The sequence below is a fragment of the Anomalospiza imberbis genome, chromosome 1 (genome assembly GCF_031753505.1).
Source record: "Anomalospiza imberbis isolate Cuckoo-Finch-1a 21T00152 chromosome 1, ASM3175350v1, whole genome shotgun sequence".
Classification (NCBI taxonomy): domain Eukaryota; kingdom Metazoa; phylum Chordata; class Aves; order Passeriformes; family Viduidae; genus Anomalospiza; species Anomalospiza imberbis.
The window spans coordinates 51,137,128-51,161,360 of NC_089681.1; the positions used below are offsets into that span (position 1 = coordinate 51,137,128).

General features: G+C 37.2%; 1 protein-coding gene across 13 annotated transcripts in view; it reads left to right on the plus strand.

Annotated features, from left to right (window-relative positions):
- PTPRM (protein tyrosine phosphatase receptor type M) overlaps positions 1 to 24,233 on the plus strand; it is a 445,815-nt gene that overhangs the window by 278,277 nt on the left and 143,305 nt on the right. For 7 of the 13 annotated variants that reach the window (XM_068192138.1, XM_068192146.1, XM_068192169.1 and 4 more), the window contains 2 exons: positions 16,437 to 16,569; positions 23,536 to 23,565. In XM_068192138.1, coding sequence (XP_068048239.1) covers positions 16,437 to 16,569; positions 23,536 to 23,565 — 163 coding nt within the window. The remainder of the gene's footprint in view (positions 1 to 16,436; positions 16,570 to 23,535; positions 23,566 to 24,233) is intronic. The other 6 variants (XM_068192154.1, XM_068192176.1, XM_068192184.1 and 3 more) reach the window with 1 other exon arrangement.

Sequence of the window (24,233 nt, forward strand, 5' to 3'; positions counted from 1 at the left end):
GAGTTCAGATGTCTGGTATCTGGATACTGCTACAGTAAATAAGAGGCAGTTAAATGATCCAGCTCAAGATAAGAGGATTAGTGACATGTCTGCTCTAGCTTTTAATTCTGGGGTATGTGTTGTAATAACAAAGCTGAGTGATCCATAGGGCCCACGTTACCTTGTCAATCAAGACAAATTTGCTGCATGTATACTTTTAATTTCTAATAACATATGAACTAACCAGATTAACATACTTATATGATGCCATTAAGTAGCTTGTTCTTGTTACTGCTGCCTGGCAGAAGCTGTATCTGCATACATTTTTATACCTCAGTTAATTTTTATTTGACAATTCAAATAAAACATTGAGGAGACAGGATCTCTTCCGTATCCTTGAAATTCAACAAGTTTTGATTTCTTTATCACAGGATTTAAATAAGCTTCTATATTTTTCCATGTGGAGATTGAAATCTTTCTCTTCTCATGTTTTGTTTTTTTGTATTTGTTTCAATGCAAAACTGGGTAGCTCTAGGTAACACTGGAGATATGCCTGTTCCACAAGAAGATGGCTACAGTACTTAATAAGAGAAAAGAGATGTGGCTAGCGTAGGATAGCTGGCTAACATAGGATTTATTTCATTGCTTTGTCACTGGTGGCATTGGCAGTTTGTGGTTGTCTGTCAGATCTGTGAAATTAGTTTCCTTTTTCTTGAAAAGAAAATAAAAATGTTCTACCAGGATCTAATTTTGTAGTGAAAAAGAACATATCAGATTATACCTGCCAACAGCATTTATAGCTATTTGTGAAATGTATTAGAGAGCCTTTGAAATACCCTCATCATCTTCCCAACCCTCACCCCACGCTTGAAAGACTGTGTTCAAAAGGAAAGAAAGATCTTCTTCCTCGTTAGCCACAACTGCAGTAACAAGCAAAGAAACCTCACCCAGCCCACATGGTTGTCCCATGACAGCAACAAGAATTCCTCTTTTTCTAGGGAGACATCCTTTGTAGGGGTCCTTAGGGCTGGCTTTTCAACTTCAGGGCAGTACTGCAGTACCCGTGAGAAGCACAAAGGTTTTCTTAAAGGAGGTTTACAGAAACTGGACCACACATGAGGGAGCTGAGAGCGATACACATTGTCCCCACATTTCTCTTCTGTAAATTTCAAGACTGTGGAAAGGATTTACATGTAGAAGGATTTGTTTATGTGAAAGTACAGGGCTGTTTCTAACTGTAGTTGCCACAAGCCCTGCAGCTGTAACTGTTAAATGTCACTTAGCATTTTCTGTTCAGTGCTTTTTACTCACTTCTTTGCTCAGAACCAAAGTAATTATATTTGAGATGAAGAAATTACTTTCATCTTTTAGCATTTGAGGAGATACATAAGCAGCAGTGGGACGGTCAAGGATGGCATTTTCGGGTTTCTTTACTTTGGAAGTTGATGCTTCTTGCATAATGAAAACTTAAAATCTTGGCTGCATTCCTGAATATCGTTACCAAATTTGAAAGGTCTTCCTCTTCACAAATATCATGATAATACAGCTCAGCTTTCAAGCCAATTCTACTTGCACTCATTTCCTCCATCCTTGTCAACAATTCATCTTACCTCTTACTGGTGCAGTTGATAAATAATGCATTATTAATTTCCCTTTGTCCTTCTTTCCCTTCCTTTTTCATATAAAAATAAAAGGTCTTCCATTTACAGGATTACCAGCTAGTTGCCCTAAATATCTTGACAGCCACTCCAGGTTGCTTTTGCAGCCCATAGCAAAGAGAACTTTTCCTTGCAGTTGCAACTAAATACCTACAGTGTAGTTGTCCTTGAGTTATAGCATAAGATAACCTAGTGTAAAAGCAACTGTGTGATTTTGACTCTTAGAAGCCAAAATAGGGAAGTTAGTGTTTAGTCAGTACATTATTATCAGTGATCCAATAATGTAGCAGCTAAGGAATTCAAATTTGGGGGATAGTGTTTATATTTCATTGTTACCTTACAGAAAGGAACTAACTTGAAATCCACTCAGTTGACCTTGTCCTTCAACAGATGGAGAATATCTAATGTCTTACACCTGTCTTCGAGGCAAAAAGATTATGTATACATGAAGCATAGTAGTACTTATGATACTGTCTCCATGTTTGCATAACAAATACAGTTTAACATACAATTGAAATCATGTAGAATGTTATCAAAAAACTTACCACATACAAATGTGATTGTATGATCTTAACTTCAAAGCTGAATTAAAAAATCCATCTTTTTGAGAAAGACTGAAATAATTTGCAGTTTGTTTCAGTATTTTGTAAGAGACACTTCATCTAATGGGTTTAAATTGGCCATATTTGATATTCATTTGGCCCTCATATATTTTGTTCTCTGCATTCTGATAAAATAGCATGCTTGGAATCATGATTAGGGTGTTCCATTCTGTCAGGCATTTTCTTAATTGTTAAAATATGTCTGAGCTACTTGTATTTAAATTAAAGTATTTCCATTTGTGATTTAGTGGAGCAGCCACTACTTGGCTGGATATTATTAAGACTGATTTCCATAGAACGCCCTTTTTGTGACCCATTGTAATTACACATCCAGCTGCAAGAGAGAGCTCTGTATTGTACATTCTTCATACATTAAATTCTTGGTACAGATCAAATGCAGCAAGATCTGTCAGAAGTTTTGTAAAGTAACTGAAACTTAACAATTGGGCAGACTTTTTTTTAAGATAGGGGCAAATGCTTAAAACATAAATTAGTTTTATCCTGCACACCTTAAGGGCTAGATGATCACCATCTTTTATAAACAAGTTAAAAGCAGTCCTAAAATAATCCCAGTTGGTTTCTTCTCCCTTATGAAGTTAGCACCATAATAAAATACACCCAATTTCTTAAGATGGGTATTCAGTACATAGCAAGATTTTATTGCAGTGTTCTGGGTCGCATTCTGTTCTCAGCCATTCCACTGTAAAAGTGGAAAAAATAAACTGAAATCTTTGATTGATTAAATCACAACTTCATGTTATTTTTTTATGTCAAGGGATTTGCTCCAGTTTTGTACTATATTACTGAAAACACAGTTTGTTTATTAACAAAAAAACCAACAGCATAAATTTGAGAAAGAGTGTTTTGCTATTTACCTCGATTGTTCTGCTTTACAATGCATCTGAGGTATAACAACATGCTGGACAGACTTTCACATTCATTTTTTTCTCCATCCTGGACCATGTAACATTGATTTATATGTATTCTGACGTGCTAAAACTTGAAGTGCTATTTTGGGCAATGTAGAACCCACTGTTTGCTAGTTCAGGCGATTTCCTAGTTGAGTCTGTAATAACAAACCTATGTGCAGACGTAGCTGTCTGCAGGTTCAATACACTATTTTAGAAGTTTTTCCTTGTCTTGCTACTTCTGGGCAACATTTGCATTAGTTGGAGGTGTGGATAGTTATCCAGGGGAGAATAAGCACTTACGTGCTGTAAAGTCAAAGCCATATTGCAGTGCTGTTGCAAGATCAAGTGACAAGGAGAGCAGAATGAGAATGGATCTGACTCTCCAAAGTGAAATTCTAAGCCTGTTTTTATGTGATGGCCCCAACGATTGTTGTACCGGTTGTTCAAGGATTCTGGTCCTCTTGCTTGGCTGGGCAGAATGCAAAACAAGGAAATGTTCCTACTTTCTGCAGCACTGGCTGAATGCATTTCAATGGGCTGAGGTGTCACTTGTGATTTATTGCCCATTTTTATTCTTTTATGTGTTATATTTGTCATTTTTGCAGTGACAGTTTCATCTATAAAACAGTATAGTTACAAGAAAATGTTAAGAGGATACAGGAGTGCCATGGGAGCTGCTGTTTCCTTTTCTCCCTTTTATTTCCCCTAGTATGTTACAGAGTCAAATGTCAGGCTCTCTGTAAGACAGTGCAGCCATAGCATCTATGCTTTTAAGCATAAGTACATTTTCCACAGAGCAACTGAAGAAGAGCTGAAGTTAAACAATAAGACACAGAAGGCCTAAAAATAATGCTAATAACATTTCCCAAATATTGAAATAACCCATAATACAAATACAAACTATTACCATCTGTACACAATAAAGAGCCCATCCTGATTAGAAGTCGATTATCAGTGTGATTATATTAGTTATATTAAGTACTCCACTTCTTGTTTTAAAATAATAGTTGCTTTAATGTTCTCTGGAAGTGGGACCTGTCCAACTCCCATGTATAAGTAGAAGAATAGGGAGGAGAAACTGCAGAGGGTCATATCAGCAGTTTTTCTCCGGCCATTGATGCTTCTGGTTGGCCAAGGGATGTGGGTTCTTCAGTTGTCCTGGCGCTGCATCGCCAGAGCCACTGTGTTACAGATGTGGGACAGGAACAGCTGGAGAAGATCCCATGAACTAGAAGAAAGTATCAACCTTTCCCTACCATTTAGGAAGGACAAGTAGCCTAATTAGGTATGTTCTCCACTGTAGAAACAGTTTGTCTTTTATTCAGGGGAGTTAAAAAGTTGGTTGCCACAGAAGTAATAGTGATTGCAGGAGCTGTGTTACATCCCCCAAGTACAAAACCCGTCTGGAAGTTTGAGTATTCCAGTTCATACCTGGGAGAAAAATATGATTCCAAGTGTCTAATATCTCTTTCATGACAAGAGTCGTCCAAATTTAATGTAATGTAAGATGGGTCTGTTTGGTTCATCCTAGCTTGAAAAATAATCTATTCTCTTAGTAATGTGTAATCTTCATGTCAGGATATCTGTGAGGCTGTTTGAGGTTGGGCTGGGAGGAGAGGGAGCTTTTCTTAATCACATTACAGAGAATGGAAGCATAAAATCCAGTTATGAAAGTAATTTTATGAATGAAATGACCAGGATAAATTCTTAACAAACTGAAGGAATCTCTGCCATCTGTTTAGTACTGGTACTGGTCAGTATCACAGCTGCTTCGAAACTTTTCAACATCAGCAATGTACAGAGAATATAAAACCTGAAACAGTGCAAAAATACCAGTAGGTAATTTTTAGAGCATAGCTGTCATATAGTGTGTTATTTCATTTCTGTATAAAAAAAAATATGCCTCTGATTTTTACATTTGAAACAGAACATGTTTTGTAGGTATCACAATGAAAAATTTAGGAGAGACAAGGGAAGACAAAGATACTCAGAGATATAAATAGTAACTAAAAAACCCTGTGAATTTCAGTGTTTCCCATCTGTAATTTTTGACTGTATTCATAAAATGCTATGCAATTTGAATTTTGAGTTGAAATAAAATGTGGGACCAGTTGTGGGTAAAACAATCTGTAGTTTTTGGAGTCTGCAAATCTGGTGTTTGTACCCCTGGAGAGTTTGACAAATATTTAAGGCAGTATTTTGTGGATTGCCTCTGTTTTAATGTATAGGTGAGCATTCAGATGTGTTGCAGTTAAACAGTGTAGTGCAGCAATGAGTAATACTGTCAACTTTAAGCAGAAGTTACAGAACATACTGTCTTGGGCAAAATAATGTTACAGCAATTCTTCACTCAGTTTAGTTTTATTGAAATAATTCAAATCTTAATAAGTATCTAAGCTACTTTTGTCTGCTTGGAGTAACAATTCAACACTGTGCAAGATGTAACTGTAGTTATCGACAAGTTTTTAACACCTTCTTCAGACAGTGTATTGAAAATGTTCTTTTCTGCAGTAATGGGAGTTTGACTGTAAGAACCAATGATTTTAGAGCTCTGAGAAAGGCACTCAGGTGTATCTGTGCATTTTCAAGTCTTCATTTTTTTATAATTTTGAATTTTCATTTCCTTCCCTACATCTGATTCTCTGTCAGTGCTGAGCACTAAGAAGTTTTTGTGTACATAGAAAATTCCAGTGCAAATGAAAGTTGAGTCTGAGTTTTCCATAAAAGTGAACAGAAGTTTGTGTCTTGCATCGTTTTAAGCTGTCAAGAGGGAAAATAAGTACTCAGGTTCTGTTTAAACTTCTGAGTTCATATTGGAAGCACAAAGTGAAACAGGAAAAATAGTTAATTCTAATTGGTCAGAAGCAAACAAAGTATTCTGTAAACCTTTTTGTAGCAAAATAGTTGCACTTTTCAGTAGGATGTCATTGAATTAGACTGCTTCTGGTTATGAGTGAATGTGTCAATAATTAAAAGTAAAAAGAGCTGATTATAAAAACTACTGTTCAAGACATTCTTAATCAAGTAGGACAAATGGAGATTTTCCTTTAACCCCTAAAACCTCCAGGAAATAAATGAAAAACAAATGTAAATCAGTGATAAGTATTCAGCGGAGGCATAGTCTATTCTTGTCTCTGTACTAGAATATTGGTGCATTCAACATTATTTCAGTCTGAATAGGTTGTTTATTGGCAATACTGTAAAAATTTCTGAAATAAAAAACAAAAAAACTGCTACACTGTATTGGCATAAAGACAGATTTAGAATTCTGTGAAATTATATTTCCTTTGTTGTGCTGATTGTCCTTTCCAATTCCTCTATCTGACCTTCCTGCCCTAAAACAGCATTGACTCTGAAATGCTTTAAAAGAAAAAAAGTTTTGAGTCTTTTTTCCTACTTTTTATAAATTTATCACAAACATATTTTTCTATTTCTTCATGCATCATTACATGTAGAATTCCATTTATTTGTTAGTAGAATGAACTATGTTATGTTTTTTTCCTGGAAAATGTGTGAGTACTGAAAAATGAGAAGTAAATTCCAAGTGTGATTGTTTTTGAAGGATTTCTGAAGAATCCTTCATAAGGATTGCAGTGTGAAGGGAGGTTAGTAGTGGAAGTCACCAGGAATGTCAGCCTCATCTGTGAGCCAGTGGCAGCACAGGCTAAAACATCCATGGGTGTTCAGACCTCCCACAGGAGGGCGTTACCCTCTGTCCCTCTCCTCCTAATGGCAAAGTGACCAAACCTTCACCAACTTTGCATTTGGAACTGTTCATTAGTGCTCCTCTGCTTAAGTCCTTGGCTGACAGTGAGGTCAGAAAATGATGCATCACTCTGCTACTTCTTGCCCATAGCTTCAGGTTGCTTTGTTCCCATGCTGGATGTGATCCTTTGCATTCAGGGATGGAAAATAAAACAGCTGTGTTTGTCCAGGCCAAAAGCATCTAGTTTTGTAGTTGAGTTTCACCCTGAGTAGGTCAGCTCCAGAAACATAACTGTGATATGGTTTCATGTCTTCCCTGCTTGGTAGAAGCCAATTGAGTACTAGAGAACCACATTTTATCTCCCCTGAAGAGGGCAGAGTCCTCTTCAGTCTTCAAACCCACACCTTTCTGTTTCTAGAAAACAGCTGAAATAAATTCTCAGTGGTGCCTGGTATTTCTTATCACGTCTCAGTATACTTTCAGGAGTAGATCTAGCGTTGAAAGCATGGGAGTCAACAAAAGGTCTCCTTCAGCAATAGGTGAAAGTCAAATACCCTTGGTGGGGCTGATGATAAATTGTCCACTTCTTCTACAGGAATGGCCTGAAAGTGTTGCTGGCTTGCTTAGAAAATGTATTAGCTATGGACAGGATCAATCCACACTGTCTGCTTTCATTTCCTTAGAGCTAATTTGAGAGTGTTACTCTTTTACCATGAGTACTGTTGGTTTGAGGTTGTGTAGAGAACCATAAAATCAAATGTTTTAGGTCTAAAGGCTACCATAGCTGTACACTGTGTGCCTCTATGACTTCTTGTTCACAGAAGTCAGGGCTATAAGATGCAATTGCACTTCCAATGGCTGCAGCTGGGGCATCTTTCACAGAGCATCAGCTGGGAACAAGCCCTACATTCAAAGTATTGGGACACCTTCAGTTTCAGCCCTTCTTGGTGCTTCTTTTCTCAGACCTCCTCATCCTTATTCAGTATGGTACCTACATGCATACAGCTAATTTGGTGCATGTATATTCTCATTACTCCTCATTCAACCTTGATTAGAAATGTGTCTCATCATATTGGTCATTGTTGTGTTTTTTAGTCAGAGAGTAGTTAGTAAAGAAGCCCAGTTTAATCTTTCCACAGAAGTAAGGGGGATTTCAACTTTTATTTTAGTAGTGGGAGCAGTTTTCAGATATGCTGCCATGGCTTTTCCATTTGTTGGCATAGAGGTCTGTGATGTGCACCATTGTGGCTGCTTCTTTGGACACACATAGTGAGTACTTACAAATATGTAACTATCCCTTTTTCTTCATAAAATAGACTAGAGTGTGGGGAAGTACCCATTAAAGCTTTTAAAGCCATTTGAAAGCTTAAAGTTCCAAATACTTTTAATTTTTTTTTCCTTAGTAAATTATTTATTTCCAGGAAAATATATTTGAGACTTGTTAATAATTTCTGGTTATGGTAGAGCTATTGAGTGTGCTTTAAACATCCCTTAATGATCTCAGTGCTGTTAAAGTGTGAGGGCTTGCGCTTTTTCTCCTGAATGAATGAGGGCTTCCGACTGCTTGGGTGCTCACTAGAGAGGAAAATTTTTCTGAATTTTAATTTTAATTATTTAAGTTTCTTTGCTTAAAAGAAAAAGGCAAAGAAGAGCTAGTAGAAAGGATGGTGGCTGTGTTTCAAAGGAGAAATTTTATCAACACTATTGATAAAAGCTGTTTATCAACACTTGCTTACATTTGTTTTTGTTGTTTTTTTGTTTTTTTATTAAACAGTCTCCAGAAAAATCCAGTCTAAATAGTCTGGATTAAAATCCTGTTAAAAATAGATTGTGATGAGATCAATAGATTGTGATGAGACCACTAGTCAAACTGGGAACTTTATTTGTTTTAGGCATGTTTTGTAAAGAATGTTGTTATTCCTAACAACCAGAAATACAGATGTTTAGCCAAAAAAGTCTTTCTACTCACATGCACCAACATGAATCATCCACCAATGACACAGTTTGTGTGATAGTTAGTTAAATGAGTCGTATTCATCAGTGAAATAGTTCTTTGCATGTCTTTTCATGAAGTTCTTTGTCACTTGTATTTACATTTTCGTAAAGAATATCACAAATAAAATTAATAATTCATAAGTATTGTTACACAGCGGAGCCTTATTTTGATACTCCCTTCTTACCACAGACCTTCTAACAAGTCTGTATTTTCCTGTATTTAAAAAATACCAAATAAAAATATACCAAATCAAAATGGTGGTCCTAGGGAAATACAGAAACCTTTTTCTGGAAAAAGAGGATCTGTACACAGCAATATGTATTGTGATGATGATGATAAATTACAAAGAAAATACTCTCCTGCTAAAATGTAAGTGCTGCTTGCCCTCCTTCCCAGACTTAAAAAAAGAGAGTGATGGGCACATCATAGGAGGGAAAATCAGACTATGTGGATTTCAACACTTAAACACGAACATTTCAACTCATGTGCTTAGCAAAATAGAAGGAAAACATTGTCTCTACCATGTAGAAAAAACAGTTTATACATGAGCATTTCCAAGAGAAACCAGGAACAGAAAGGAAGAATATTGTAAGAAGAGAAGTAAACAGATCTTACTCTTATGACATTTCCCAAACTAATATATTCAAGACATTGGCTAGAGAGTAAACTGAAAAAATGCTGATCAAAACCATCTTCTGGCACAAAGTGTACCCTGCCCAACAGCACCTGATAACTTCTACCATATGGACAAAAACCTGCAGTTTTGAAGGAGAATGCGGAGTGCTGATTGGAAAGCTAGCAATGAGGATGGCAAGGGAGAACGCACTCTCCTAGCTGGATTTCTACCAAGAGTAATAAAACAAAGACTTTGTTAGCAGAATACGTGCTGGCTAGCAGATGAGGACTGAATACCAGTCACTTACAGTATAAACAGAAGAGCCAGTGTGGTAATTCATTTTATCTACAGATCTGTATGTGTTTTGGGTCTTCTCCAAGGCAGGCTCAAATTTTGGCATCTGGAATGAACTTGAAAGCATGTCAGACTGGCTTGTCTCTCACAGCATCAGTAATGCTGCTGCTACAGATTTATAAATAAGGGTACCATTTTTTGCAGTCATGGGTGAGATGAAGGGAGAAATGCTGTTTCTGGAGGAAATAGGACATTTTGCACTGCTGCCCTGTTGCAGTGTGTTTTGTGATTCAGGATTGGGTTTCCTGTTGGTCATTTGACATTTATAAGGACCTACCTCTGTGAAGCACCTGTTTTCATACCAGGACAGACATATCAGCATTCTTTCTTACTTTGTCACGCTGCCTTTTATCTCAGCCCTTTACTTTTGGCAACTCTGCTTTTCCTACCTTTATGTTAATGAACCTTTATGTTGCTTCCTTCCTTGAAATACCCCAACCAGCATCATCAACTAAAACAATTATAAGTTCCACAAATCACTCCTGAATATCTATTTCTGCTAACTGGAAATGCTGAGTGATACCAGCTAGTTAAAAGAGCAGTAAGGGTAGAACTATTTGGGTATTGCAAATGCATCTTTTAGGGGTTTTTGCTCGCCCTTCCCCCTGTGATTGCTACACCTGCCTCCTACAGCCTAGTGCAGCTAGGTTTTGTGCTTTTAGTGGCAAAGATTACTTAGCTGTGTGCCTGCCCTGTTCTTAGCACAGTGGGGCTCCCAGTCTGATTTACAGCTTCTAGCTCCTATTATCATAGAAATAATAGGAAGTAATAATGATAGTAGCCTCTGTAATTCATGTTGTCCAAGGATAGCAAGGGTAGAGTCTTCAAAGCCAAGTTCTCTGATCTTTTCAGTCTTCTCACTTTGTGGCAGGGACAGTAGGAGCCTAGTGATGGGTGTTCCAAGGAAGCATCATATCTCTCTGCCTCTTCTGCCTTGTACCATTTTGCATGATTTCTGCCAGCTCATCACGGTGCAGCTGTCACACAGGGGTATAATGTTTCATTTTCCTGACTCACTCCGTGGAATAACTCAAAAGTAGGTGCTAAGATGGGATAGTTGAATCTCACTGCCTGCATAAAAAAATCACAGGGTAGTTACTAACTCAAAAGTTGGTTTCAAATTTGACTGGAAAATAGGATGATCTGGACTAACTGTATTACTACCTTAAAGCCTTGTAAGGTTAGCCATGACATCAGTAACTGGAACACCTGTGGATGAAATGTAGCTGGAAAGGCTTGCAAGCATCTTACAAACAAGTACCTTTCGAGAGTGTAAAGCTGGAGAAAGGAAATACAAAAGGTAGGAACTACAGTCAGCCTTGAGTGGGAGAAATAAAATGAAACTGGTCTAGTTGATTAATGGAAGGGATTTTTTTTTACTCAAATAAAAGAAAAAACATCTGGATTTTTTTAAAGACTGTTTTAAAGGAAGCAACCTTTAGCTAGCTTTTACTAGTAACAGCTTAAATCTTACTTCTCTCTTTGTAAGTATAACCAGCGGCGCCTAGACTTTGGAGCCAGGATTATTTTATTGGTCATTCTATTCTGTAAAATGGTTAGTCATTTCTAAGTACATTTTTTGGGGGAAAGAAATATTGAAAAGCAAGTCCAAACTTTGTTCATTTACAAAGAGAGAAGGAGAAAGAGAGTTTATTCATAGAGGTCCATTTCTTTTACTGGAAAATCCTTTCATTTTTCTTGAAAAACAGGACAGTGCTTGCCTCAGAGCTAAAGGAATTATTATCTTGCTAACATAATTAATTCACTTTAGCTTTCATTTTAGTGATAAGTATTTCTGCTGCAACCTTTTCTATCCATAAGCTACCTGCAAGAGATTATTCTTTATGAAGTTTTGAGGTTGATGATAACATGATACTTGTGCTTTCTGAGTGAGAAAGGAAAGGAAAATTTTCCACCAAAGGAAGTGGTAGAACTAGAAATACTTCAAAGAGAGAGTAGGATTTTTTTTACACAGTTTTCTAACTTGTTGTGTAGAAATAGAAATTTAGCTGCACAAAGTCATTTAAGAATTCAAACTCTGGCAGACACTACTACAGCAATTAGAATATAATTCAGTTCACATTCTGAAGAGGAAGTAAGATGCCATGAACTGGCAGAGTAATGACTAAACTTCAGAGGAGATTCCAATACTAAGAGAAGGTTAATGGAATAGGTCTGAGAGTAAAAACTAAGTTAAATACTATCTTTGGATGTTTCATGGGTACTACTTAAAAATATTATCACTTAGGCTTGCAAAGTATAGAACAAAACGGGATCCATGAGGAAAAGTCAAGCTGAATGCCATTCTTTCTAAGTGAAGGAAAAGAAACACATTTCCCATTTTAAATGCTTCTGTTGGGAGACCCACAAAGAATGGGAAGTCAGTCAGTAAAAGGGAGATTGTAGTTGCTGAGATTAACTGGAAAAGTAAATATCTAAGGGTATGGAACCAAGCAATGTGACTGTCTTCCCCTCTATTCAGCAAAGGAAGCCTGGGGAAATGCTTTGCTGGGTTTTGCAGCACCTTAGGGTTTATCTTTAAGTGTTTCTCTGTTTTTCACTTCTGGCAGGAAGCACTCTAGTTTGTTTTCATCGAGTGAAGACTTTCCAAAGTCAGCACCTTAATCTTTTTTAAACTGGCAGGAAACATCTCCTTGTCCTTTCATTTTCTAAGCAGCTCCCTTGAGCCATCCTGCCCTCACTGCTCTTTAGTGACCTATTGTCTTTCCAGAGGTGCACCACAGTGTATATGTCAGTTTAGCCTCGATTCTTGCAGATCCACTAGCCCAGACAATCTCAGAAAACAGAAGTAAGGGGGTTTTTATGCAAGGCTTGAAGTCAGTCATCGTATGCAAGGGTAGAACCAAAATCTTAAAACAAACAAAAAATCCAAGTCATTAGGTCCAGTGTTGTGGGGAAAATGCAGTGGACATAGCTCAGTTGTTGGCATGAACTTAATGACTCATTTTCATTACATACAGATATTTTACTGGAGGCATAGAATTTAGTCTCATAGTTATATATTCTTAAAGGCTCCAGGGTGATCAAGGACATTAAAATTACTGTTTCATACAAAGAGGTTGCAAGTACAGTAATAAAATAAAGAAATAAACCGCCAAGACTAGATCATCATGATAAAATAGTGTATCGGTAACACTGTTTCTGTAATGAAAGATTACATTTCACTCAATATTTTTAGCATCTGTCAGTACAGCAAAGTAAGAGAGAAATCAAAGCACCTCTTTTTTTTTAGGCTTGCAATAGTATTTTTCCACATCTCTCTTGAAAACATAAAAACAAAACCAAATGCACAAATGGACATTGCAGTTTATCAGGAGGCAAAATGAATTTCAGAACTACTGCCCTGAGTTGCATTGCTCCCCTTAGGGACAGGTCACCCTTCTCTCCATGGTGCCAGTGCAATTGCCTGTGTGAATATGGATTAAAAGTCAGTTAAGAAGTAATTATGAGGTGAGAGGCAAATATCATTCAATCAACATCTACTTATCAGACAGAAACATGGGAGAAATAAAGTGACACTGCTTTTCATAGCTAATGCACTTTAGTATTTAATACTAAATGCTGTATGGTGTGTTTATTAAATGCCTGGAAGAGTCAGTGTCAGGGCAGCAGCTTTTGATTACAATGCTAGATGGTACAAGTTAGCAGAATTCACATGAGACTATGAAGAATTTCAGTGGAACAAAAGCAAACTGAATGAAGAGGTAGTACCAGCTCAAATTTCAGTCTTGATAAGTGCTAAAATGTAAATTTGAATGGCTTTTAACTTGTAAAGGGTTCAAAGATGAACACTGCGCTGAAGAAAGGGATGCATGTTTCACTGTAAACAGTACACAGTAAAATCCAGTTGTAGAAAAACTGAGGTATGTTAAATGAATAAGCAGCATTAAATAAAATGCAGGAAGGTAATCCCAAATTTCCAATGCTAAATGACTCAAGGAATGTTCAAGAAGGATGAAAGTTCTTTTCATTTAACCAAATAGATTTTGGAAACCACTAAGAACAATAGTGGAGCAACATTTTGTCAGCAAATAAATAAGCTGGTGAATGGAAATAAAGGAGAATTGAGGTAATGCCAATATTATTTTATAATAATTAATGGTAGGGTTTTTTTAAAAGGCTTGTTAAGCATCATGCTTCCAGTTTAAGGCAACCTCTATTATGAGTAAGGCTGAGTCCATCACTGTGAGAAGCTGTATCCTGTTTTTAACTCGGCATTACAATTCTTTTCATAGACTATTTGAGATGATTCCTCATTCGGATAATCAATAAATGATGCAATATGGGAGTTTGAGTGTCCTGATGTAAGGCTCTGTACCATTTCCTGTGCAGACTTTCTTTAGAGATTTTGCATTAGTGGTGGATTCACCAGCTTTGTCAATACTCCCAACAGTATAATGCTTTGTGTGATGGAAGGCATTTCATGAAGGTTGTGCTGTATCGTATGCAGAAGATGTGTGTGCTTTGAATACGTTTTTATCTCCTCTGCATAGTTTAAGTGTAACTGGTTCCTTTAACTGAGGACCATGATCTGCTAAAAAGAGACATGGCACTGAGATAGAACACATTGGATAGTACTGTGATAGTACCTTTACTTAATTTCACTGTTTAGCACTCATATTCCCAAGACTAATGCTGTAAGCCTTAACCATAAGGCAGAAACTGTTTCTAGCAAGTCATTACTGATGAGTAGTCCAGTTGGCTGGGGTAACCTGAAGGAGATAATGAAGAATAGGCTTTGGAAGGAACTAGTCTTAGAAGCTACATCTGAAAAGATACTACTTGCTATTGATTTAATATTCTTTCTTTCTTGGGTTTTAGATTTAAAAGAGAGCTTTGGAGTCTTTCATATGTATTACCGTTTGCATCATACTTGATTCACTGCTTCCTTTTGGCCAAGTGCGGCTCAATAGCTGCTTTATGCATGAACATGCTCTAGATGTCTTCTAAGATCTACTGCAATTCTGAGTGCTGTGAAAAGTACAGCAGTACAGAATTTTTAAGGTTTTTTTATATAGGATACAGGAAAATAAAACTAGAACTGTTTATTCATACAAAGTATGAATCATCCTTTATTCATACAAAGTAAGAATTTTACCAATTCGGAAAAGTGTGTGCATTTCTATCAGACTAATATTCTTGTGGAACTGGGCACAGGGATGGAAGGCACATCATCTTCTCTGATTTAGGACTCATGTAAAGTACCTTGGCCAGAATTTTCCAAAGAACCTGGTTCCTGCAGTTAGCTCTAGATATGATTTGATTAATAGTTATCACCTTTTCTGGCAGGTTTTTCTGGCATTCCTCTTGGCAAGGAGTTTTGAAGATGTAGGCCAAAAGTGTAACTGTGGGCACTCGGAAGCACGCTTCATCATAGAATATCCTGGTTAAAATTGAGAAGAAACATTGGAAATGTTTTCATTCTGTTTTTCAGAAAATAGCTCTTCATGTAGATTGGCCATTAATTTACTTCCTTTCCAGAAAGAGAAAGTGAAGAAACAAGTAAAATATAGTTGGTGCTGTCAGAATCCTCTTTGAAACCCAGTTAGTGGTACAAGAATGTGGTCTTAAAAGATTGCACTTCACTTAGGCTTTACTCTTCGTTCTCCCTTCCTAAAAAAGCTATAGCAGGAAAGCGATCCATAAATCCCTGTGTCCACTTTATGGCATGGTGCCTCAAATGATGAATGCTGACACATTTTGATTAAAAAAAAAAATGGAAGTCTATAAAAAATATAAAATCAGCTTAGTGAATTGAATGTTGCTTCCTTAACATTTTTTCATCCTGAACTCATTTAGTAGGGGAAATGGATATTTCATCAGACATGGATTTGACGTTCCATCACATTATACAGTAAACAGTACAAACGATGTTATTTTTTTTTTTTATGGAGAAGCTGGAGGAGCTAAGACAGTAGCTGCTGTAAGGCACTGGTTATCTCATTTAAACAGATATTAAATGTAGGTGCCAGTGGTGTGATCATCAGCTGCTTCCCACTTTGTGAATAAATTGCTTAGAAGGAGTCTTTTTTCCTACCAGATGTGACCTAGATTTAGATTTCCAAAGGCAAAAAAAAAAAAAGTCTATTGTGTAAAAAAACAATTGTGGGTAAAATGCATAGTAAATGAGCTTATCTCTATTTTCCAGGTGTTTAAGCTAATATGTTACAGAATTACAGCTTCATTTATGAAAAATAATTGAGGAAAATGTTCCAGCAAATCAAATTTGGATAAAGGCTTAGTATAGTTATTGTGTTGTTAGCAAGTTTCTAAATGGAAGAAAGAAAAGGGAGCCAACACAGATAATAAAAATATAGAAATTTGTGAATCTGTGAAGAGGCTCCTGTGAGGGGTCAGGGCTGGCAGTGGTATCCCACCTGTATTGTGGTCCAGCAGAATGTCTTGGAACAATATAAAGAATTATATTCCCAGCAATGCATATGAAAGCAGAAATTTTTCTTAAAAGACCAAGCACTGATACCTGTTGGTCCTGGATAAGATTAATGACATTAGTAGGTTAAGTGTATAAATATCAAAATAATTACACCTTTATTCTTTTCCTCATTCCTGTTTTTCTTTTGTCAATTCCATAGGGGCTGCCACTCGAAAACCAGACCCAGAGCCTGAGAAGCAGACAGACCATACTGTTAAAATTGCTGGAGTCATTGCAGGCATCTTGCTGTTCGTCATTATATTTTTGGGAGTTGTGCTGGTAATGAAGAAAAGGTGAGCAATTAGTGGATGTTTTCTATGTCCATATTCATTTTGCATCTCCTACGGCAGTACTCAGTTTGATATTGGTAAAAGTATCCAGCCACCTTCGTACCCACAGAGAATGAATGTTTGTGTCTTTGTTTTATATATAACAACTCGAGGTTAATGATTCTAGCACTTCTTACGTCAGTACTGCATGATGGACTCTAATAATTGGAGAGTATCTGGTCCTGTGTGAGTCTCCACCCTGTTTGACAGATCAGCTGGATGTAGTTTCATTTTTCATGTAAAAGAAATCCTTAGTCAAACAGGAGCTACAGCTAAGGTAATTTGTGCTAAAATGAGGTCTGTATTGTTCTGCATAAACTTTATTTCCTGAAACAATGGAAAATGTTACAGTGGTGCTGAATGTTTCCAAATGCTAGTTCAACACACTCACACACTGAGATTGTTTTGCCTTGAATATCATTTGAAAACTGCTACATTATTAGAAGTGTAAGGCTTTTAAAACTGTTTGTCTTTCTCAACACTGTAACAGATAAAATAGTAACAGGAAAACTATAGCTAGGGAGGTGGCACAGATAAGAAAAAACTCCATTTGATCTTAGAAGCTTAGTCTAGATTGGAGAAATTAATTAGCAAATAGAAATAAGGTTTTTGGTTCTGTAATGAACAATGTGAGATTTGCCCATTAGAGGTGGGGTTGGGAATGTGCAAGTGCTGTGTAAAGGGGCTGAGTGACAAATTCTCTTTCCACTTCTGCCACAGTCTCCTTACTGTGTCCCATAAATCCTCACCTCCTTGCTATTCCACTTGAATTATCCCCTTTTTTCCTCTGAGAGCAACCCTGGCCTGATTTGGCTCATCCCAACCCTGTGTGATTTAATTGTATGTTAACTAGTTTGGCAGGTCTGAGATAGTCCAAACCCCTGAGCTGCCTGAATTTCTTCCAGAATTTGAGCGGTGGAGGTGCACAGCAAAGGAGGCAGCTGTCTGACAGTGCCTCAGGGCAGGCAACAGAAGTAGCTGCTTTTCACTCTCCTTGAAGACAGAGGCAGGGCCATGAGATCGAAGGGCTGTATGGAGAGAAAGGCGAGCTGTGGCCAGGGCTGGGGGCCAGGTTGTGACAAGAGGTATGTAAAGCACTCAAAAGCTGCCATACAGAAGAGACTGGGACTTAAGCCCCAGGGTGAGTCTGACTGGGGCAATGGAATTGACCCAGTAACCAAGTCTGCTCAGTAAAGTACAGTGTAACAGGGTTGAAGTCTGTTCTGGCTTTGCAGTACTTTTTTCTTCCCACTTCCAATTTCTTGCATCGTTCATACCTTCAATTTTAACAGCTGAACTCTCAAACTCCTCCCTAAGGCCAGACACAGCACTTGGCATGCAGGGAGGAAGGCTTCTTGGATTTTCTGGCCAATCCTTCTTCACACAATTCCTGAGCAGCATTCATTATGCTCTCTGTTCAGTTCTGAGTCTCTCCTTAAGTGTTTCTGCCAAAGGTAGAATGTATTCACCCAAGAGAGACAAGTTATTCTTAATCTTGAAGGGAGAATATTGCAAAATGATCCAAATAGTTTCAAAGTGAATAAGGTGTCAGGGTCTCTGGCTAAATGGATGCTATGCCAGCTCCTGCTTAATTCTCTAGAGAAAGACTCTTTGATAATACAATTATTAGAGGCAGGAGAGCTCAGATCCTAAGTGTTTGCATTAATGCAGAAGGATACTTGATTCCTTTTGTCTACCACAGTGGAGTAATTATTATTCATAGTAATTCTGTTGTTAGAGAAAACGTGCATTATGTGAGCTTCCTTGGTTTTTGGAATAAACCTGCTTGTGACAGAGATGGAACTACTGAAAATACAAGTCCAGGAACTCTGTTGCCAAATACACACAATTTCACTGTGTAGTACAGAAAGAATGATACCAATAACTTAAATATGTCTCAGAATGATGCTGCACCCTTGAACAAAACAAACTGAAATGAGTTGAGGTGAATATTAAAAAGTAGGGATGGTTCATTTGTGTAACAGGATGTGACTGGGCTTTAATGAGAGTTTTGGGAGGTGGGTATATTGTGTCCCAAGCCACTTAAAGCATCTGCTGTAGCATAGATGATCTTGAATACAATTACACTCATGACTTAAGCAGAAGATGAACTGATTATTCAATAGATTGTTATTGGTGCATTAATTCAGTAGGCTGCTGAGGGCCCCTATGGTTTCACCGTGGTTCAGTTACTGTGTATACATTATGCATTTGAAGAAAACTTATACATCATGCCACGAGCTTAGTGTGACTGTAGTGATTTTGCAGTTCTGCGATATTTTAGGTGCTACTTTGGGAAATAGTGTTATCAAGGCAGTGAGCCGTTTGACTTCTGCTCTTGATCATTTTATTTCATTTACTTTATCAGGAGCTTTACTGGTGTAAAGATCTGAGTGAAAAATAAAATAGCACCTTGTAATTCAGTGGCACCTTTGCCCTGAGAAGCACTTAGTTCTCTGCACTATTATGTGCAGACTCTCTGGGCTACAGTGGTGGGTTTCACTACGCTGAGTCTACGTGATTTGAAACTTGTCTTGTTTGGAGTTGGCTGCAGCAAAATGCCATTCACATTCTGCTATCCCAAGGCATATCCCAAAGCAAATGTGTTATTCATTCTTCCACAGAAAAGAGTCTTGTCTATCTGATCTTCAGATTGTACCGGTAGATAAAACAGACTCTGTCCCTGGGGCTTCACAGTACTTGATTAACTTAATATCAAACCATTTATTTCCATTGTCAAGAGATTTGGAAGCAGTTTCTCTTGTGTTACAACCATGATTTTGTCCAGCACACTGCTTAAGTAACCACCTCATTTCACTCAACGACCATTCTTTGCTTGGTTGGTGCCAGGCACCACAGATTCTCACAGATCAGACTACTGAGCTTTTAATTCAGTAGCCAAATAGAGAAGACCAACATTCAAGGAGGTTTTCAGTGCAACAGAGATGTGCTTTGGATATGCCCATTATCAAAGCAGTTTGTAAAGAAGTTCTGCAAATATTAGTAGTCATTAAGCAGAATTATTGATTTCACTATATAATTGTCTTCTGAAGCAGTTGTATCATAAACCAGAGAGATTAGGTGGCCTAGCAATTCAGTGTATGGTTTGGAATCACTGGTGAGGGTAGAAACATGATGGATACTGAAGCATTTTGTATAGGGACAGTCAGCTTTTGATTAAAGTAAACCAAATCTGTAAACTTGGCACCTGGGGCAGGGTAGGACTGTTAGCGCTTTCCTCTTATCTCTCCACTTGGTTGTTCATAATTCTTTATCCATTCTGTTCTATCTTTTATTTATCCATTAGCATTCTTGCATAAAGTGTTGTGTGATGTAGTCTAGGAACATGCAAGCTATTCCTAACTCCAGCATGGTCATATCAATGAGATGATTCTTCTCTGTGAAGTTAGAATAGTGCCAGTAGCCTTTTCTCTCCTCAGGTACGCTCTGTATCTCTCACATAAGAATTAACACAAAGTTAGATGAAAACAAGACATCCAAAACATTTCCCCAGAATTGATCCACAATAAACTGGATTTTGAATCTGATCCTGAATGTTAAATCTTGGGCAAGACCCAGTCTTTGATGTACTTGCATAAGATTTTATAAAAACATTAAAAATAAAGAATGCCCCAAGTAACTTCAACTTAAAGTGGAGCAGTGAATAGGAGAGCACTGTTGCTACAACCTTTGGAAAAGCAATAGCAATTAAATCAAGACTAGCATAAATTAGACCCTTACTACTTTATTTTCTCCATTCCTGTTTTTGGGGGTTTTTTTGTTTGTTTTTTTGGTTTTTGTTTTTGGGGGTTTTTTGTTTGTTTTTTGGGTTTTTTTTGTTTGTTTTTGTTTGTTTGTTTGTTTGGTGGTTTTTTTAATATTCTGCTTAGGTTAAATTTTTAAATTTTGCCTAAGTTGGTAAGTTAGTGGTCCAACATTTGCTTAAAAGCCCTTTATATGTCTTTGGGGCAGCTGTTTCCATTGGGACTGCCATTTTGTTGCTGCAGTGGGAGTGCAGTAACGAAGCAGTTATTAAAATTTTATTCCATTGGCTTCTGATTCAGTTGTAGAATGGAGTTTTTCTGATCATAAAAAGGCTATTTTGTTTTGCCTGGTTTTAGTTTCTGTTTTCAGCTGTCTCTGGGCCTGAGCCTTCCATGAGTTTCTAATGCATCTAATTGTGGCATTTGTTTAAGTCAGAGACCTTGGTTCTTGGCCGTGGATAAGGAAGGGTTTTGCACTCAGTGGAGCTGGGCTGGGAACACATTGTTCCCATTCCCTGATAGCAAATCAGGCTGTTCAGTTATACATACACCTTTGCCAACAATTTCAAACACTTAGGATAGAAACTGAAGATAATAAGGCTGAAGGAAAATTCCAGTCTCCTCTCCCTGAACCGTGTTTTTCCCTGTAGGCCAACTATAAATGAGAGATGATGGAAGAAAACACTGAGGTAATGACACAGTTCCAAATGTTTCCATTCTGATGGGTCAATCCTTCTGAAGCCAGCCTCCTCTGCTGGTTTTGGTAAATTTTATAGTTGGGCCTTATTCTTCAAGTGGTATTCATGAAATTAATTTATGTATTCAGTCCTAAAGGAGTTAAAAGTGCATAATATTGCCACTATATGCAGAAACAGTTTATTGACATAAAATAACCTTACTACCGGGAAGTGACTGAAGAGCTATGCTCTTAAGAAAATTCAGCCTAAGTTGGCCAAAATCTTTCCATCAGTCTTTTTTAAAAGACTTTTCATACATAGACAGAAACTTTAGTTTGTATTCATTATGTAGGAGAAAAAATGGAGCTTGTCCATATTTCTTAAAAAAGCTAAATCCATTCAGTTGTGGATGGTGCTTTAGCATGCAGCCTGAAATGCTTGTATAAAACTTGCAAGTATAAAACTTTCTGCAGGATTTTAACATACTCTTTTTACCTGTTTCTTTCAGTGTATGGTATTCTTGAGAGTCAAAACCTTGGTGCTCTTTTTCAAGGACTTCTATATGGAAAATCTCACAACTGTAGCAATATAAAAATAGCTGGAGTTTGAGACTTCCAATTTTTCTCATGTTACACAAATGCTTAATGGGACATTTACATACAATAAAGCTCCTGGATTTTCAGCATTTTTTCATAAGGAATAATTTATCTCTATAACATATTTGGCGGAATTCTGCATATAAGTAGCAGCAGTGCTTCACTGATTAATTGTATTTATTGTTGTTTCTCAAATTATTATACATCTTTTAGAAGTATGAGAACATTTGTACTAATTACATTAAATCTCTCTCATGGAAACATATGGCAAGAAACAGGGTTGGCAGTGTCATGAGATTCTGAATCAAAGTGAGAGAATAAGCAATTCTGAAAAGAAAGGAAGGGGGAAATATAATTATGACTAAACTAGAAAACAACCACTTGCTTATAGTGCAGGTAAGTGCTTTGATAGGACCTGATCCCATGGTCCCTATGGAATGCAAAGAGGCTTACAACTGTTTTGCAGCTTTCCCCCTGATTCTTAGTTATCTTTTTAAACTCAACTTTAGCAGGTATACATTTTCCAGATGTGCCATGTGATTAAATATGCAGTGTGTAGTGTCTTGTGTTTGAACAATACTGTTTGCATCAGAAAAATGGGAATAAAAACTGGGAAATATTTCTAACGGCATCTTCACACAGAAGATGAGAGAGAAAATTTGATGAAAGCCTAGTTTTCAAAGGGATGCCTGAAGCATGTAGCCAGAGGCAAGTTAACATTAGTTATAGTCCTTTGCAAGGCCTGTTTACATGTTTCCTCTGTAGTCGAAGGGCTGTATGCATGTGCTGTAAAAATTACAAATGCCTACATGGTTCCTTTCCGTCTTTTATCTTACCAACATGTGAATGCTAGTTGACATTATGCTCAGAGATGTTTTAAGATCTCCAGCCTTCTTTTAATTGCACTCAATATATGGAATTCATTTGGGTTGAAACGTGCCCTTTCTGGAGGGTTGCAGTCCTGCTTGTAGTGGGCTCATAACTGAGGGAGGGGAGGGAAGGATGTAAAGCAGAAGAGCATAGCTGGAGCATTGTGCTCATACAGTGCATGTCTAGGTGGAGTATCTGTCTGTCCAAGAGATTATGCAAGGCTGACAGAGCCCATATTTGTCAAGGTGGTGGTGCTAGGTCTCCCAAGTTGTTCTTTGTGGCATTCAAGTGGGCAGGAATAACATGGATACAGGATCAGTTCTTATTTTTATCTCTGCCACATAGAGAAATACCACCAATACAATTTTAGCCCACAAGGATAGATTTTTATTTGCATGACAGTAAGTATCTTTTCCTTCTGAATTTAAAAGGTTATTTAAAAGCTGAAATATTAAAAGCTGTGGCCATGGATTTTCCCCTTCTGGAAGTAAGTCCTTTCAAAGGCAGAACTGACTGCCTTAAGTTAAAAAAAGGGAAAGGCTAAGATTCTACAGTGCTATGACAGGAAGAGGAGCTGCTTAAAGTGTATTCTGAAATTCTTTATTCATAAGCTTCTAACACTATGCTAGAATTTCTATGTCCTTATTCCTAATGCAGATGAGATGTAATCAGAAGTGATTTAGCACTTTAATTGGGAATATTTGTGTGTGTAGTGTATGCAGATATGAACAGACATTAAATACATAACACTGCTTAGTAGGTGTACCTTAAGGTGGTGTGATTTAACAGTTGGATATGCATTATATATTGTATTGCTCAAAGTCTTATGGAGATCAGATATGTCACCTGTCTATTCCAGAAACATTGCATGATATGCCCAGATACACATTCTTGCTACCTTTCATTTGTGTCACCAGTTCAGGTCTCAGTTTCATCTTGATTTTTCATACATTAATATTTGACTTTTCTTTCCTTCCATTTCATCTTTTCCACCACTGCCTAATCCTTCCACCATCATGGCAGAAGAAGCTATCACTCCTACAATTACTACCTGTAAGTAACTTCTTTGTCATCAGAGGCACACTATCTGCCATGTTGTTCCATGCCTGAGTAGTGAATGCTAATAATGAAAGTTTCTTTATAAAAACATACTTTGTAAAAGTTTCACCAAGACAAAAACAACATGGTCAATAATGTACTGAAATATTTAGCTTTTTAAGAGTTTCTTATGTCTCATACTGTGCATTAGAGTCCTTTGAATAACATAATGTAAAGAATTTTCTTATTTGCAAAATAGTAGGTATAAATATCACTACCATGTCAATGAGAAATTTTCATGCCTAAATAACTATTTTTAGAATTTATTTAGTAGTTTCTTTCTCATTTGTACTGTTGAAATTACAGCATTGGTTAGACATGTACAAGCATTTCCATTTGTTGCTGTGTACATATTACTACTTTTTAATGAAAAATTTACCATGCATAAACATCATAAGTTACCATTTCTGGAGTGAATGTCAGAGGGGAGAGCACTAAAAAATGAGGGCAGGATGAAGCATAACTTTCAATAACTAACAATTTTTTTAATACAGTCCTTAGTAATACCATTATATGCTTCTTTATTTACCCAAAGCCTTGCTTCATTCCCTCTTGTCAGCAGGTAATGAATGAGAAGGGTTCTTCTGTGAACTTAAAAAAATCCCTTTCTAAGGCTATTCACT